This window comes from Aquarana catesbeiana, linkage group LG05 (genome assembly GCF_042186555.1).
Source record: "Aquarana catesbeiana isolate 2022-GZ linkage group LG05, ASM4218655v1, whole genome shotgun sequence".
Classification (NCBI taxonomy): domain Eukaryota; kingdom Metazoa; phylum Chordata; class Amphibia; order Anura; family Ranidae; genus Aquarana; species Aquarana catesbeiana.
Window position 1 is genome coordinate 563,457,050 of NC_133328.1, and position 16,657 is coordinate 563,473,706.

The 16,657-nt window shown below is 43.2% G+C and overlaps 1 protein-coding gene across 2 annotated transcripts in view; it reads right to left on the minus strand.

Moving 5' to 3' along the window:
- Nucleotides 1-16,657, minus strand: part of PIP4P2 (phosphatidylinositol-4,5-bisphosphate 4-phosphatase 2) — a 100,986-nt gene that overhangs the window by 8,916 nt on the left and 75,413 nt on the right. For both annotated transcript variants that reach the window (XR_012244547.1, XM_073631934.1), the window contains exons 5-6: nt 14,959-15,011; nt 30-120 (exon numbers count right to left, since the gene is read on the minus strand). Coding sequence is in view for 1 of the 2 variants with exons in the window: in XM_073631934.1 (XP_073488035.1) it covers nt 30-120; nt 14,959-15,011 (144 nt within the window). In the remaining variant the exon portion in view is untranslated. The remainder of the gene's footprint in view (nt 1-29; nt 121-14,958; nt 15,012-16,657) is intronic.

The following is a 16,657-nucleotide window of genomic DNA, read 5'->3' on the forward strand; positions in this document are numbered from 1 at the left end:
GAATAGTTAACAGTAAATGACTCGCTTACCGTTAGGCCAACACCAATAAAAATGCAGATCATTCCCATTGTAATATAAGCACAACAGCGTCGGCGGGGAAGGGCACTTCCTACAGATGATCTGTCAGAAAATAATAGAAAAGAAAATTATTATTTTTTCCTTACGCCCCTCACAAGCATCTCTTTCAGATTACAGTTTTTTTTTTTTTAAAGCATGCAGCCGTGTGGGGCTCTGCCCACATGGCTGTGTCAATCATTCACAGAGTTCTGCGAATGAATCAACTAGAAGTACTGACATTCTTTGCGGATGTCGGCTTGTACTTCTTAATGAACTACCATGGCGCCGTTGCATGCTCTGGTTGTTCATAGATTCTTTACGATGTACAGCAGACAGCTTACACTAACAGTTTGCAGCAGTCCTGCATGGCACCATCGATCTACTGATCGCTGGTGAAATGCTTTCCAGGCTCCTAAAAAAAAATAAAAAAAAAAAATAATAGTAAATGCACTTTTTTTTACCTGCAAAAAAATGTGCATTTATTCTTTTTATTTAAAAGGTGAACGTATCCCTTAAATAAAATGTGTTTTTGATTTTTCACATCATTGTCATTTAACAAGTTATTCCTCACACACAGCATAGGCATACAGTGGATATAACCTGTAAAAATGTCAGGTTTCTGTGATGTAAAAAAATGACAAAGATAAATCAATTCAGAATCTTTACACCTTTAATGTGACCTATAAACTGTACAATTCAATTGAAAAACAAACTCTTATAACTGGGAATGTAGCTGTGTTCATAATTAAGCAATCACATTCAAACTCATGTTAAATAGGATTCAGTACACACCTGAATTTGATGCCTTTGACAACGTCGATGATGAAACGCGTAAGGCGGAGCTACGTACCTACGTCACACGCGGAAGTCGGAGAGAGTGTGGAGCGCAGCTGAGGCACATGCCGCTCGGCTGTCAGTTTGCATCCACGAGCTTCTCTCCAGGCTTGACCTCCCATTACGCAGTGTGATAGTCTGACTCCTATTAAGGAGTACGAATCTTTTTAACACTTTATAGTACTTATTTTTTATTTTATTTCATTTTTATTGCTGCTATTCAGCATCTTTTTAATAAAATTCAATTACGTTATCACACTATGGGAGCCCTGTTTCTTTCATGTGAGGGTAACTCAAATGATCTACTAATGGCTAAAGCCAATGGACACTATTCTGTACTACGTCTCCTGGATCTCTCTGCTGCCTTTGACACAGTGGACCACCCCCTCCTCCTCAAAAAACTCCACTCCTTCGGTCTCCGTGACTGTACTCTTCGCTGGTTCTCATCCTACCTATCCCACCGCTCCTTCAGTGTCACTTACAACTCTACTTCCTCCTCTCCTCTTCCTTTTTCCGTTGGGGTCCCCCAAGGTTCTGTTCTTGGACCTCTCCTTTTCTCAATCTACACCACCTCCTTGGGTCAGTTGATTGCCTCCCACGGCTTTAAATATCATCTCTACGCTGATGACACCCAAATCTATCTCTCCACCCCCCAGCTCTCTCCATCTGTCTCCTCACGCATTACCAACTTACTAGCAGACATATCAGCCTGGATGTCACATCACTTTCTCAAACTCAACCTATCCAAAACTGAGCTCATGATATTTCCTCCCTCAGGTGCCACTTCCCCTGATTTCCCTGTCAAGATCAGCGGCTCAACTATCAACCCATCTCCCCACGCCAAGGTCCTAGTTGTAATCCTGGACTCTGAACTAACCTTTCGACCCCACATTCTATCACTATCCAAAGCTTGCCGCCTCAGTCTTCGCAACATCTCCAAGATACGCCCCTTCCTAACCAATGACACCACAAAGCTTCTAATCCACTCCCTGGTCATCTCCCGCCTCGATTACTGCAACTCCCTCCTCATTGGTTTACCTCTAAATAGGCTATCCCCACTTCAGTCCATCATGAACGCTGCTGCCAGGCTCATCCACCACACAAACCGCTCAGCGTTTGCCACACCCCTCTGCCAATCTCTCCATTGGCTGCCACTCAGTCACCGAATTAAATTCAAGATACTAACTATAACTTACAAAGCCATCCACAACCTGGCCCCCAGCTACATCTCTAACCTAGTCACAAAATACCAACCTAATCGTTCTCTTCGCTCCTCCCAAGACCTCCTGCTCTCAAACTCCCTTGTCACCTCATCCCATGCTCGCCTTCAGGACTTCTCCAGAGCCTCCCCCATCCTCTGGAATGCTCTACCCCAATCCGTCCGATTTTCTCCTACTTTATCCACTTTCAGACGATCCCTGAAAACTCATCTCTTCAGAGAAGCCTATCTGGCCCCCACCTAACAACTGTACATTTATCTTCTCAATCAGCACATCAGCCATAGTTATTACCTCTTGTATCTCTTGACCTTCCCTCTTAGATTGTAAGCTCTAAGGAGCAGGGCCCTCTGATTCCTACTGTATCAAATTGTATTGTATTTGTACTGTTTACCCTCAAGTTGTAAAGCGCTGCGTAAACTGTTGGCGCTATATAAATACTGTATAATAATAATAATAATAATAACCCGGAGCTTTGAAGGATACACCGTATTTGGAGTGGAAGCCCCCAGGGACAACTTCACTGGAACCCTAGACGCCACCGAGTGCTGGATAGTATATGCCGATTACCCCTGTAGGGGTGCATGGAGCTGGTGAGTGGGGACCCTTGAGGGGGAGCACCGGAGTCACTGGATATCAATTGTCGCTGTCACAAAAGTCACTTTACACAGAAATTTTGAATTTGGTGGAACTATATGGAACTTTTTAAGCTGGGACTTTCACAATTAATTTTTTCATTTTTCATATTACATTTTTTACATTTAATGTGGTTCTAAATAATTTTCACAAGTTTTTACACGTTTTCTTATTACTATGGTGTTTTTTAACGCTGATGAACTGTGTTAAGGCTGTATTCAGCTGCCCAACTGTCTGCTGGGGAGATAATGTGGTAACACGTATATCAGATGTTATATTAATAATTGCAAACTGATTGATGGTCAATGCTTACATTAGTTGGAAGGAGGATTTCTATTTATTTATTCATTTAATCCCCTCAATGCATTTAGGGGGACTAGATTACTTATACATTTTGATCAACTGTCACTGATGTGGCTGTACCTAAACCTTTTTATACAATAAGGATTCATTTGTTTGTACACACTGTCACGGGACATCAATCCCAATTGGCACACATTCACTTTATAATTTATTTTTATGTTTATTTTGAGTGGAGTGCACATTTGCGCACTCAGGAGAGATTATATATCCAACTAGGTATCCAATACAGGTAGCGCCACTTGCCCCTATCTATAAACTCGCTTCAGTACACACCTGCCATCATTTAAAGTACCTCTGATTAACCCCCCAAAAAGTTCAGCTGTTCTAGTAGCTCTTTCCTGACATTTTTTTTGTCACATCCTACAGCAAAAGCCATGGTCTGCAGAGAGCTTCCAAAGCATCAGAGGGATCTCATTTTTAAAAGGTATCAGTCAGCATAAAGGTACAAAAGAATTTCCAAGGTATTAGATATACCATGGAACACAGTGAAGACTGTCATCATCAAGTGGAGAAAATATGGCACAACAGTGACATTACCAAGAACTTGTCCCTCCAAAATTGATGAAAAGACAAGCCTGACAAGAGGCCTAAAGCAACATTAAAAAGGAGCTGCAGGAATAACTGGCAAGTACTGACTGTGTGGTACATGTGACAACAGTCTCCCGTATTCTTCATATGACATCCAAGCCTGGCTAACTTTTGCAAAAACACATCTGAAGTCTCCCAAAAGCATGTGGGGAAATGTGTTATGATCTGATGAAACCAAGGTTAAACTTTTTGGCCATAATTCCAAAAGATATGTTTGGAGCAAAACAACACTGCACATCACCAAAAGAACAACATACCCACAGTGAAGCATGGCGGTGGCAGCATCATGCTTTGGGGCTATTTTTCTTCAGCTGCAACAGGAGCCTTAGTCAAGGTAGAAGGAATTATGGACAGTTCCAAATACCAGTCAATATTGGCACAAAACCTTCAGGCCTCTGCTAGAAAGCTGAACATGAATAGAAACTTTACCTTTCAGCATGACAATGACCCAAAGCATACATCCAAATCAACACCAGAAGATGATTAAAGTTTTGGAATGGCCCAACCAGAGCCCAGACCTGAATCAGAATAAAAATCTGTGGGGTGATCTGAAGAGGGCTGTGCACAGGAATATGCCCTCGCAATCTGACAGATTTGGAGTGTTTTTGCAAAGAAGAGTGGGCAAATATTGCTAAGTCAAGATGTGCCATGCTGATAGACTCATACCCAAAAAGACTGAGTGCTGTAATAAAATCAAAAGGTGCTTCAACAAAGTATTAGTTTAAGGGTGTGCACACTTATGCAACCATATTATTTTAGTTTTTTTATTTTTACGTCCCTCCACCTAAAAGATTTCAGTTTGTTGTTCAACAGAGTTGTACAGTTTATAGGTCACATTAAAGATAGAAAAAGTTCTGAAATGATTTAGCTGTCTCATTTTTTTACATCACAGAAACCTGACATTTTAACAACAGGGGTGTGTAGACTTTTTAATATCCACTGTACTTCTAATGACACCCCAAAACACATTTTTCTACTCCTGCAGAGTATGGGGATACCACATGTGAGATTTTTTGACAGCCTAGATACATAATGGAGCCCAAAATCCAAGGAGAACCTTTAGGCTTTCAAGGAGCATAAATTTGTCTAATTTTTCTGATTACCTATCATATTTCTTGAGTCCCTGAAATGTCAGGGCAGGTGAAACACCAACAAAATGACAACATATCGAAAAGCAAACACCACAAGGTATTTTCTGAAAGGCATAGTGAGTCTTTTTGAGTATTTTTTGCCACAAGTTTTTGGAAAATGCAGGAAAGAAAATTCAATAATTTTATTTTTAGACAAATTCACTGAATAAGATATTTCTAACACGGCATACTTAGAATAACAAACCAAAACACATTCTACTACTCTGCCAAAGTGTGGGGATACCACATGTGTAAGACTTATTTTTACAACCTAACATAGTGGGGCCCAACATCCAAGGCGCACTTTCTGGCATTCTAGGGGAATAAATGATACATACTGTATTATACCACCTATCACTTTTTTCTGGAGTCCCTGGAGCACACAAAACACCCAGAAAATGTCCACATTTTGGAAAGCCAACACCCCAAGATATTTTCTAAGAGGCATGGGGAGTCTCTTGACTTTGCCACAAGTTTTTGGAAAATGCGGAAAGAAAATTCAAATTAATTTACACAAAGTTGTCAATTTAATAAGATATTTTTCACGTAAAGCATGGTCATATGTAAAATCTCACCCCAAAATACATTCTACTACTCCTTCCAAGTATGACATATCACATGTGTGAGACTTTTCCAATGTTTGGATTAGGGACTAGTGGTCAAGGGCTATAGCTTAGTGTAGTTATCACCTATAGCAGTTCCCGTTCCTGCAAATCTAGCCAACTGGAATGCCATGTTCACTGGCCAGGAAGTACAGGAGACTGAAGAAAAAAAAGAACAAGACAGTTCCTGTGACTTCAGGAGTGCAGTTGTCTGCAGGGGATGGCTGGGACTGGTGTCTCACAGAAACGTAGTCAGTGGGAAGTGCAGATGATCAGTTCAAACGACAGGCAGAGACATGGTCAGCAAAACAGGAAAAGGATAAGTCCAGGCAGCAGGCTGAAATGTGGTCAATAAACAGGCCAGGATCAGTACAGGCAATAGGCAGAGGCAACGATGTGCCCTTTTCTAAGGTGCGCATGCGCTTGGGTCTTTCGTAAATACCTACTAAACCGTGGAGGTTTAGGAGATATTTCAAGCACCTACAGGTATGCCTTAATATAGGTTTACCTGTAGGTAAAAGTGGTTGTACAGGGTGTAAAACCACTTTAATGAACAGGCTGTCAGACATTTCAGGACAAACAGTTCAGGATTGCTCATCCATCCTTGTTTGCATGTAACCACTCAGACATGCAGTTATAGGCATACAGGCGCAGCGTTTGACAGCTTGATATTGAGGTTTACAGACTGCTAGCCGCAGCTGTACTCCAACACCTGTGACTTTTCAAGTGCAGAAATATGCTGAATTTTTTTGTGCATGAGCCTTTACAGTGGCAGTAGTTACAGTAGATGCCATCCCAAACTGAAAGATATATAGTTTGCTAAAGCATTGTGTATCATGAACAATTGCCTTTTTTTTTTAAATACTTTTTAATTTTACTCCTGCAGCCACTTCCTGTCTACAAACATGCATTCCAGCAATTGCTTCTTGTCATATCCTAGGAAGGGTTTTGTGAAGATGACAATAGTGGACCATGCCTATATATGTGCATAAGAGTGGCCTTTTGTATAGGCAGAGCATGTGACAGTATAATAGCGCAGAAAATCAACTGGTAAACAGGGACAGGGCGCAGTCACCCTATAAGAGAAACTTTCTGTGCAATGACTTTCATGGCAGGATTAACAGGTATTTATTTTAATGAAAACTTCAGTTTTAAAAATATTGAATATTACTTTTGAAATGCAATTAACATGTTTATGTGAGATTGTAGTGGTTGGGTATACATACAGTATACTTTAATGAAAATATAAGCATTAGATTCTAACTATTCATTTTTATAAGGACAATGATTTGGTAAAAATCTTATATATACAGTGGTACCCTGAAAAGGTATTCATACCCCTTGAAATTTTCCACATTTTGTCATGTTACAACCAAAAACGTAAATGTATTTTATTGGGATTTTATGTGATAGACCAACACAAAGTTGCACATAAATGTAAAGTGGAAGGAAAATAATAAATGGTTTTCAACATTTTTTTACAAATAAATATGTGAAAAGTGTGGCGTGCATTTGTATTCAGCCCCCCTGAGTCAGTTCTTTGTAGAACCACCTTTAGCTGCAATTAAAGGTGGTGCAAGTCTTTACTAGCTTTGCACATCTAGAGAGTGACATTTTTGTCCATTCTTCTTAGCAAAATAGCTCAAGCTCTGTCAGATTGGATGGAGAGCGTCTGTGAACAGCAATTTTCAAGTCTTTCCACAGATTCTCAATTGGATTTAGGTCTGGACTTTCACTGGGCCATTCTAACACATGAATATGCTTTGATCTAAACCATTCCATTGTAGCTCTGGCTGTATGTTTAGGGTCGTTGTCCTGCTGGAAGGTGAACCTCCGCCCCGTCTCATGTCTTTTGCAGACTCTAATGCCGCGTACACACCAGCGGAATTTCCCTCAGAAAAAACTTGGATGGTTTTTCTGACGGAATTCCGCTCAAGCTTGCCTTGCATACACACGGTCACACAAAAGTTCTCTGAACTTTTCGACCGTCAAGAACGCGTTGATGTACAACACTACGACGAGCCGAGAAAATGAAGTTCAATGCTTCCGAGCATGCGTCGAATTGTTTCCGAGCATCCGTGATTTTTTTGCGCAGCCGATTGCATACAGACGAACGCATTAACGGATAAGAACTTTTTCCGACTGAAAAATAGAGAACCTGCTCTCAGTCTTTTGCTGGCTGGAATTCCGCCAGAAAAAGTCTGATGAAGCATACACACGGTCGCATTTTCCAACCAAAACCTCTCATCGGAGTTTTGCTGGCAGCATTTCCGATCGTGTGTACGGGGCATAACAGGTTTTCTTCTCAAGCCTCGTACACACGATCGGATTTTCCGATGGGAAATGTTCGATGTCAGGCTGTTGGCGGAAAATCCGACCGGACAATTGTTGTTGGCCTTTCCGCCAACAAATGTGGGCTAGCAGGTTTTCAAATTTTCCGACAACAAATGTGTGTTGGTCGGATTTTCTGATCGTGTGTACACAAGTCAGTCGGACAAAAGTCCAAAGTACAAACACACATGCTCTGAAGCAAGGACGAGCCAGAAGTGGTCGGTCTTGTAAACTAGCATTCATAATGGAGAATTAACATTTGTGACGTGGCAAATTATGAAATCTCCAAAACAATGCAGCGCACAATTCTCTTCTTCTTTAATGGGATAATAATGAAGCTGCTTTGCTGGTGATACTGATGGAGTTATTGCAGACAAATTTTCAAAGGCTTTTTTTTCTAGTGATATCAAGATTATTATTTTTATGCTTTTTTATTTGGGCAAGTTAACACAATTATCCCGTAGTTTTTAAGATCAAACATACAACTATGTTGGTGTCCCTTGTCAATTTTATATTGTATTTTTTAAAATGTAACTGCCTACTCCCAAACTGTCATTTGAAGTAAAACACATAGCCAAGTATTATTCTACAGAATTTTTTTATTGTGCTTTAAAAAAAGAAAACAAATAAAATTAGACATGCTATCTGCCAATAGAACTTAACTGCTTCGCGACCGCCTCACGCAGATATACTGCGGCAGAAGGGCACGTACAGGCAGATTAACGTACCTGTACGCTGCCCTTTAAGAGGCAGCTTGCGGGCGTGTGCGTGCCTCCGGGAGCTCTGCGAGCGTGATTGCGGGTCCCGCGGACTCGATGTCCACGGGGATACCCGCGAGCGCCTCACGGAGAGGAAGAACGGGGAAATGCTAATGTAAACAAGCATTTCCCCGTTCTGCCTAATGACACCGACACTGATCACAGCTCCCTATAATCGGGAGGAGTGATCAGTGTTGTGTCACATAGCCCATCCCCCCCCACAGTTAGAATCAATCCCTAGGACACACTTATCCCCTACAGCGCCACCTAGTGGTTAATCCCTTCACTGCCAGTCACATTTACACAGTGATCAATGCATTTTTAATTGCACTGATCGCTGTATAAATGTGAATGGTCCCAAAATCGCGCCAAAAGTGCCCGATCAGTCCACCATAATGACGCAGTCACAGTAAAAATCGCTGATCACCATAACTAATTAAAAAAAAATTATTAATAAAAATGCCATAAAACTATCCCCTATTTTGTAAACGCTATAACTTTTGCGAGAACCAATCAATAAACGGTTATTGCGATTTTTTTTACCAAAAATATGTAGAAGAATGCGTATCGGCCTAAACTGAGGGAAAAAAATGGTTTTTTTAATATATTTTTGGGGGATATTTGTTATAGCAAAAAGTAAAAAATTATGCGTTTTTTTCAAAATTGTCGCTATTTTTTTGTTCATAGCGCAAAAAATAAAAAACCGCAGAGGTGATCAAATACCACCAAAAGAAAGCTCTATTTGTGGGGGAAAAAAAAAAGGACGTCAATTTTTTTTGAGAGCCACGTCACGTGACCGCGTAATTGTCAGTTGAAGCGGCGTAGTGCCGAATCGCAAAAAGTGCTCTGGTCTTTTGCCAGCCAAATGGTCCGGGGCTTAAGTGGTTAACCAAAAAGTGCAAAAATATAGAAAATATACCAAATCAAATCATTCAACCAAAAAAAGAATGTTGAAGCAATAACTCCAAGGCCAATAATAAATAATACGTTATCTCCTCCGATTCCGCAACATGTCTGGTTGAAGAACAGCCTTTCAGAAATGAACCGAAAAGCATGAAATGAAAAACGCAAACTGAAAAGCACGAAATGAAAAGTGCGAAAAGAAAAGCGCAAATCAACACTCAAACTTTTACTAACACAAAATTAGCAGAAAGAGCCCAAAGGGTGGCGCTAAAGAGCTGAAAAAACACGTAGTACATCACTACGTTCGTAATTGTTGGCCAACAATTGTGTGGCCGTGAGTATGCAAGTTTGAGACAACACCCTTCAGACAAAATTCCACGGTTTTGTGGTCGCAAAATCTGATCGTGTGTACGAGGCATAAGAGTGTCCTGTATTTGGCTCCATCCATCTTCCCATCAACCAGGGGCGTTGCTAGGTGGCAAAAAGACCAGGGGCTTCAGCCCGAAGTCCAAGGCCGGCACGGGGGGCCTCTAGTGGCGCTGGGTTTTTTTTGGTTGGGCGGAGGGGTTGTGTGGTGGGTGACAGGCTGACTTGCTGGTTGCTGCCTGGCTTACCAGTGCCCATCAATGCTGACCACTAAACTGGCCTACCTACCTGACACACACTGACCTACCTGACATACTGTGACCTACATACACTGACCTACCTGACCCACACTGACATACACACACTGACCTACCTACCTGACATACACTGACCTACCTGACATACACTGACCTACCTGACCCACCCTGACCTACATACATTGACCTACCTGACCCACACTGACCTACCTGACCCACACTGACCTACATACACTGACCTACCTGACCCACACTGACCTACCTGACATACACTGACCTAACTAGCCCACACTGACCTACATACACTGACCCACACATACTGACCTACCTGACCCACATTGACCTACCTGACCCACACTGACCTACATACACTGACCTACCTGACATACACTGACCTACATACACTGACCCACACACACTGACCTACCTGACCCACACCCACCTACACTGACCTACCTGACCCACACACACTGACCTACACACACTGACCTACATAAACTGACCCACCCACACTGACCTACCTGACATACACTGACCTACATACACTGATCTACCTGACCTACATACACTGACCCACACACACTGACCTACCTGACCTACATACACTGACCCACACACACTAACCCACACTGATCTGGTACCTGCCATACACACACTGACTGACCTACCTGTGTCCAGGTCCTGCAGCAGCAGCTCAGCCGTGGTGCTGGTGTGTGAGGCAGCCAGAGGAGAGCCGCCCGCCCGAGCGCCGATCGATGTCGCACGGCGGCCAAACTGTAATTGCCGCCTTCTTCCTCTTCCAGTCACAGCACGCTGGCAGAGGACTGATAGGTGGAGTGCAGGCTCTGGGAGGCGCTGGGGATGCTGCTCAGGGTGGCGCTCTCTTCTCTCTCTCCCTCCTGGGCTGTTCCCGGCTGCCCAGGTATCGCCATCCCTGCACTCCACGGCGCCACCGGAGGGCCGCTCCAGTCCAGAAATGGCAGGCCCCATGAGCACGAGAGCGGAGGAGGAGGAAGTGCAATCCTCCTCCGCTTTGAATGCTGGACAGTGTGGGCACAGTGGGCAGTGACGTCACTGGTTGCTAGCCACTAGGTGGCTATAGCAACCAGTGACCAAGAGTAAAGTCAGGCGGAGCTGGAGCCGGAGCCAGCGCTACCACGGCTCAGTCCGCCCCTGTCCCCTGCATTCTAGGACCGGGACAAGAGACTCGGGGCTATTAACCCCAGGCTCGGGGCTTTAGCCCCAATAGCCACCCTCTGATGACGTCTTTGCCATCAACTCTGACCACCTTCTCTGTCCCTGCTGAAGAAAAGCATCCCCACAACATGATGCTGCCACTGCCACGTTTCATGATGGGAATGGTGTGTTCAGGGTGATGTGCAGTGTTAGTTTTCTGCCACACATAGTGTTTTGCTTTTAGGCCAAAAAGTTTAATTTTGGACTCATCTGACCAAATGATATTAGTGCAACAGTTTATGAAACTATGAAACGTAAAATTCAGTAAGTTAATTTTAGGACACACAAACACAATAATTCACCCAATTTTTGGGTAAAATATAAAATATGAAATTGAACCGAGTAAATAGATACCCAATATGTCAAGCATTTGCACCTGTGAAGCAGTGAAGAAACTTCAATGCCCTATATTTTCCATGGGCAATGCTTTAAAAGCACCTACATGTCATCTGGTTAGCATTACCCATGAGCTCTGGTGCTAAAATGATATATCTCACTGTGGCCTGCGCTGGGATATGCAACATGTGTAGCACAAACGCTGCTTTTTACGTAGGTGCCCCCAACGCACGCGTCTTTGTATGTATGCCTGCATATGTGGGGTGGGGAGGCTCAAATTTAATTTAATTTTTTTTAAACTTATGTGTCTTTTTAAATGTTTAATTTTTTTAAACTTATGATTTTATTGCGATCACATAGGAGACCAATAGCCCCTTATGTGATAGCATATAGGGGACAGGTCCTCTTTGTGGCAAGGGGAGGGAGCAGTGTATATACAGTGAGGGGGCAATGTGTACAGAGGCTCCCTCACTTGCCCGCTCTGTTGTTGCCGACACTGAATGCAATTGATGGCTCCTTTGTTTAGTTTGGAGGAGGAGCGGTCATTTGGTCTAGTTGCTAAAGTAAACAAAGGGGCGTGGTCACCCGGTGACATCACTCCTACATTCTGCCCCATTCTCTACTTCAGTGATAGGGCCAAATGACAGCTCCTTCTCCTTCTAAAGATGAAACAAAGGAGCCATCAATTACAGTTAGAGTCGGCAAGTGAGGGAGCCTGTCTGTACACACTGCATTTTTTTTTTCATAATTTTTATCCTTTATTTTCATCTGTGATTTCCCCTCTAATGTCTACCAGTTATGCTCTTCCTCCTAGGGTGACAATTATTACTCACTGGAGTGCATTTATGAAGGACACCTCTTCATAACAGAGGGGAGGCATTCTTTAGTTCACAGACGGCACTGGGAGGAAAGCTAACTGTTAACAGTGCAGCAAATATTTGGCAGGATCAGCCTTACGATTTTTTTTTTCACCTATTGGACATGTTATGCGTTATATTTAACAAACCAAAAAAGACAGCAGATAGACTGTGCACTTTGCAAAGTACAGTTGCGCTCTGCAAGAACAGTTGCTCCAGAGCTTAGTAAATAAGGGGAAGCTCTGCTGACTTCCATCATCCAATCACGTGCAAGCAAAAATTCTGTTTTTTTAATTTTCCTTGCATATGATTGGGTATTCTTTGCAAAGTGAAGCTTTACCTCATTTACTAAGCTCTGGGGCAACTGCACTAGGGTGCAACTGCTTTTTGCTAAGTGCACAGTCTATTTGCCTTTGGTAAATCAACCCCATAGCGTTTAGCAAACTAAAAGTCATTCAGTTAGGGTTTACATGTACATTGGAACTTCAATGATTATATACTATCCTTTGTGTGTTAACTTTTTTTTACAGCTCTGCACAATTTCTATTATAAAATGCCATCCTCAGAGTGGGATTTCAGCATGCCTGGCCTACATTAGTAAAAAGTTTAGGGAAACCACGTGACATTTGACTATATCCACTATGTGATCATTTAATGGTATGCTCGCATGACTACAATGTGACTGGGCTTTTCTCATGGAATGCGTAGAGGTGAAAAGTCTCTGCTTCGAGCTATGCTCTCCCCAAATAGGAGAAAAATGTCTGGTTGAGTTGATCTGGAAAGCAATTTTCGTTACTCCGTGTGAATTCTTTCTAGAATTGCAGTCATTGTTACATTTTAGCTTTCATAATGCAAAGTCAACACCACCCAAAATACAAGTGGGCAGGATCACCCAACTAATTCTTGGATGTCAAGCAATGCCCATATGGTCCACCAAACCCTGCTGTAATATATGTCTGGAAAGCAACGAGACTGGCCCACCTCCTGCTTGCTATTTGGAATTTTCGTCCACTTTCCAGTAATGTGCACAAAGAGCTATTTTCATTCAATAAGTCAGTATGTAAACAAGTTATTTTTCAGAGCTGCTAGTTCTTGTCATATAACTTACAGTAAAGAGAGCAATATCCTCCCCTAAAGCCCCTTCTCTCCCACTGTTCATTACTGTAACCCCAAGCCTAACATTAACCCTTCCTGTTACCCCAACACTAACCCGCCTTGTAGCTGCAACCCTCATACTGATCATCCCTATAAACAGAACCTGGGGGGGGGGCAGAGCCAAGCACAGCATGTGAGATGTTCAGCTTCTCTGTGCTTCCGTGGACAATCCTGCATTTGATCCTCTCCCTGTCTCACTGCCTGGCTAATTCTGCGCCCAAAGTGGTTGATACACCCTCGGGCACTTGCTGCACCTGACGATTGGCTTGTTACCTCGCTGTACAGTCACTATGACCCGCTCTAAGGATGATGAAGCAGCCTCAGACTCCCAAAATAGCGCCGCTGCCCGGCCACAGAGGCCACCACGTGGAGCCAAGAGCAAAGACAATGAGCCGGTATCTCCAAACATGAGGGAGCCAGGACAAAAGGTAAAGAGGGCACTAGGGATATGCTTTACTATGCTCAGAAACTGCCTTGGCCTTGCGCCCAACCTAATGACATTGAGGGCAATGCTGCTAACATGCTAGAAGAGGAGGAGGGGGAGGAGCAGAGTCCTTGCAGATAGAGCAAGGTGCCCGGTCACAGGATGAATGGGAGGGGGGTGATACAGAGCAAGAAAAACCCACGCTCTGGGAAATCCTGAAAGCAGTTAACAAGTGCACAGCGTCTGTGGATAAGCTTAAAACACATCTAGGAATCTTATCAGAAGATGTTGCATTGATCAGACAGGACCTCCAAAAAATTAGAGAACACACAACTGCCACAGAAAGTCGCTTTAATGACTTGGAGGACAAGCTTCTCTTCTGCGGGACTGACAGACCACTAAGCAGTTGGCTGGCGCTAACAGTCTGCGCACGGAAGACCTGGAGAACTGCATGAGGAGAAACAATGTGCGTATTGTGGGCCTCCCAGAGAAAACAGCTGGATGCGACCCCACAGAATTTATAAACAGAACACATACACTAACCCTCTCTGTCTCCTTAACACTACCCATCCTTATAACCCTTACTCTTATGACCCTCTCTTTAAATCAAACCCCAGTACTAACCATCCTTGCAACCCCAACCCTCACATTTGTAAATATAATCTCCATGCATTCTGACTCCTTAATCCTGGAGTCAGAATGCATTGTTCCAAGCCTATGCACCTTCACTCCGATAACACTGAAGGCATCTCCTCTGCCACGCGCATCATCTCAGTATACAGACATACTTTGGGTAATTAGAGCATTTGTACTGAAAATATGAGTTTCAAAAGGAATACATAAGTGAATTAAAAGTTAGTTGAAGATATTTGCCTGGAGTTCTGTAATCCTCAATATCAGATACTCACATTTTCTTGCAATGTGGGCACTTTGCCAATGTGTTGAATCTCAGTTCCATCCACTGTAAGAGATAAATAGGAGCTAGTTAGCGACAATGTTTATTTTGTGTCACCCCCACGTCATACACAGACTATAGATACAAACCTCTCTCTCCAATGTTATTTAACATTGATATATTACTGTCTTCAAGGAAATGGCCTGCAGACTGGTATTCCCAGAACATGAAATTTCCCAGGCTTTGGTGAAATTAGGTCAGCCACTGGTTGACGTAACACAGGCTCTAAGCAATGACAAACCATATCACTATATACTCATTTAAGGGCACCGAACGTCATCTATGCAGTACACGCCACAAAAAAAAAAATCCACACCACAAAACATTTCCTCTCCTGTAAACATCTTGCATGTCCTTAATGTTTTCAGTGCTACATTTTCTGGGACACAAATGTGAAGAAATATATGGAAAAACGGCATGTCATAATTCTACTTAAAGCTGAACTCTGGACACAAAGCTCATTTAAATCCTCAATAGCCACAAAGCATATAAATCCACTCTGTAAGCACCAAATGCCTTGTCACTTTTACAAGATTATACCTGGGTGTGTAATCATCACTGTGCTGCACAGATCGTATGCAGAGGGCAGAGCTGTGGGAGGGAGCCAACAAGTCCACCCACTACAAGCTACCTGCAAAAACTACAGGAGGAGTGGAGAAAAGCCCAGTCACTCTGCACAAAGACAGCAGTGGCCTGTCTATTACAAGAGGCTCTTGCACAGATACAAAGTTTCACACTGGATAACTGCACAAATTTGAAAGAAACTTACCTGCCTTGTGCAATGATATTCCTCCTCTTCTGGGGTCGCCCGCCAGCGCTCTCTGCTCCTCCTCTTTTTTGTGTGCTTGAGAGCGCTGATCAGGAGCCGATCGGCATACCCTTTTCGTTCATGCCCCTTCAAAAGAAGCCAGCCTAAGTTCGGCCGGCTTCTGTCGGACCGGCTGCAGTACACACAGGCCGAATGTTGGACGGTTTATAATAAACCAGCCTATGTCGCATGACATTTGGCCTGTGTGTACTAGGCTTTAATTGTATAAACTTAGTTTCTCAAGAAATGAGGCAAACCGCGCTACTATGAATTATTTACAATATTAATATACAGATAATGAGTATATAAAATACTGTTCTCTTTATGGGTGCGCTCCAGAGCCAGTCTGAATGCGTCCACGGACACATTCAGCTGCACCCTCTTCACAGGATTTGATTGACAGCAGCAGGAGCCAATGGCTCCCACTGCTGCCTCTGTGCCTGTGAGTGCAGGGAGAGAGAGACCAGTGCTGCTGCAGGCTGGCACAGCGTTGAAATCAGTACAGGAGTCAGGTAAGTTTTTAGGGAGGGTAGTGGAAGGTTTTTACTTTATTGCAGGTAATGCAATAAAGTGATTGCAAAGGTTCTTTTTTTATTTATTTTTTTAATAAACAGTCGTGTTATACTTACCTGCTCTGTGGTAAGGATGAGCTCCGGCGTGTTCGCACACTCCACGCGCAGAGCCCGCCAGGAAGTCGGCACGGCGCTGCGCTAATCACAGGCAGTGAGACATTTTCCCAATGTGCGGCTGCAGAGATTGGGAAATGTCTCACTACCTATGATTAGCGCAGTGCCGTGCCAACTTCCTGGCGGGCTCTGCACGTGGAGTGTGCGAACACGCCACA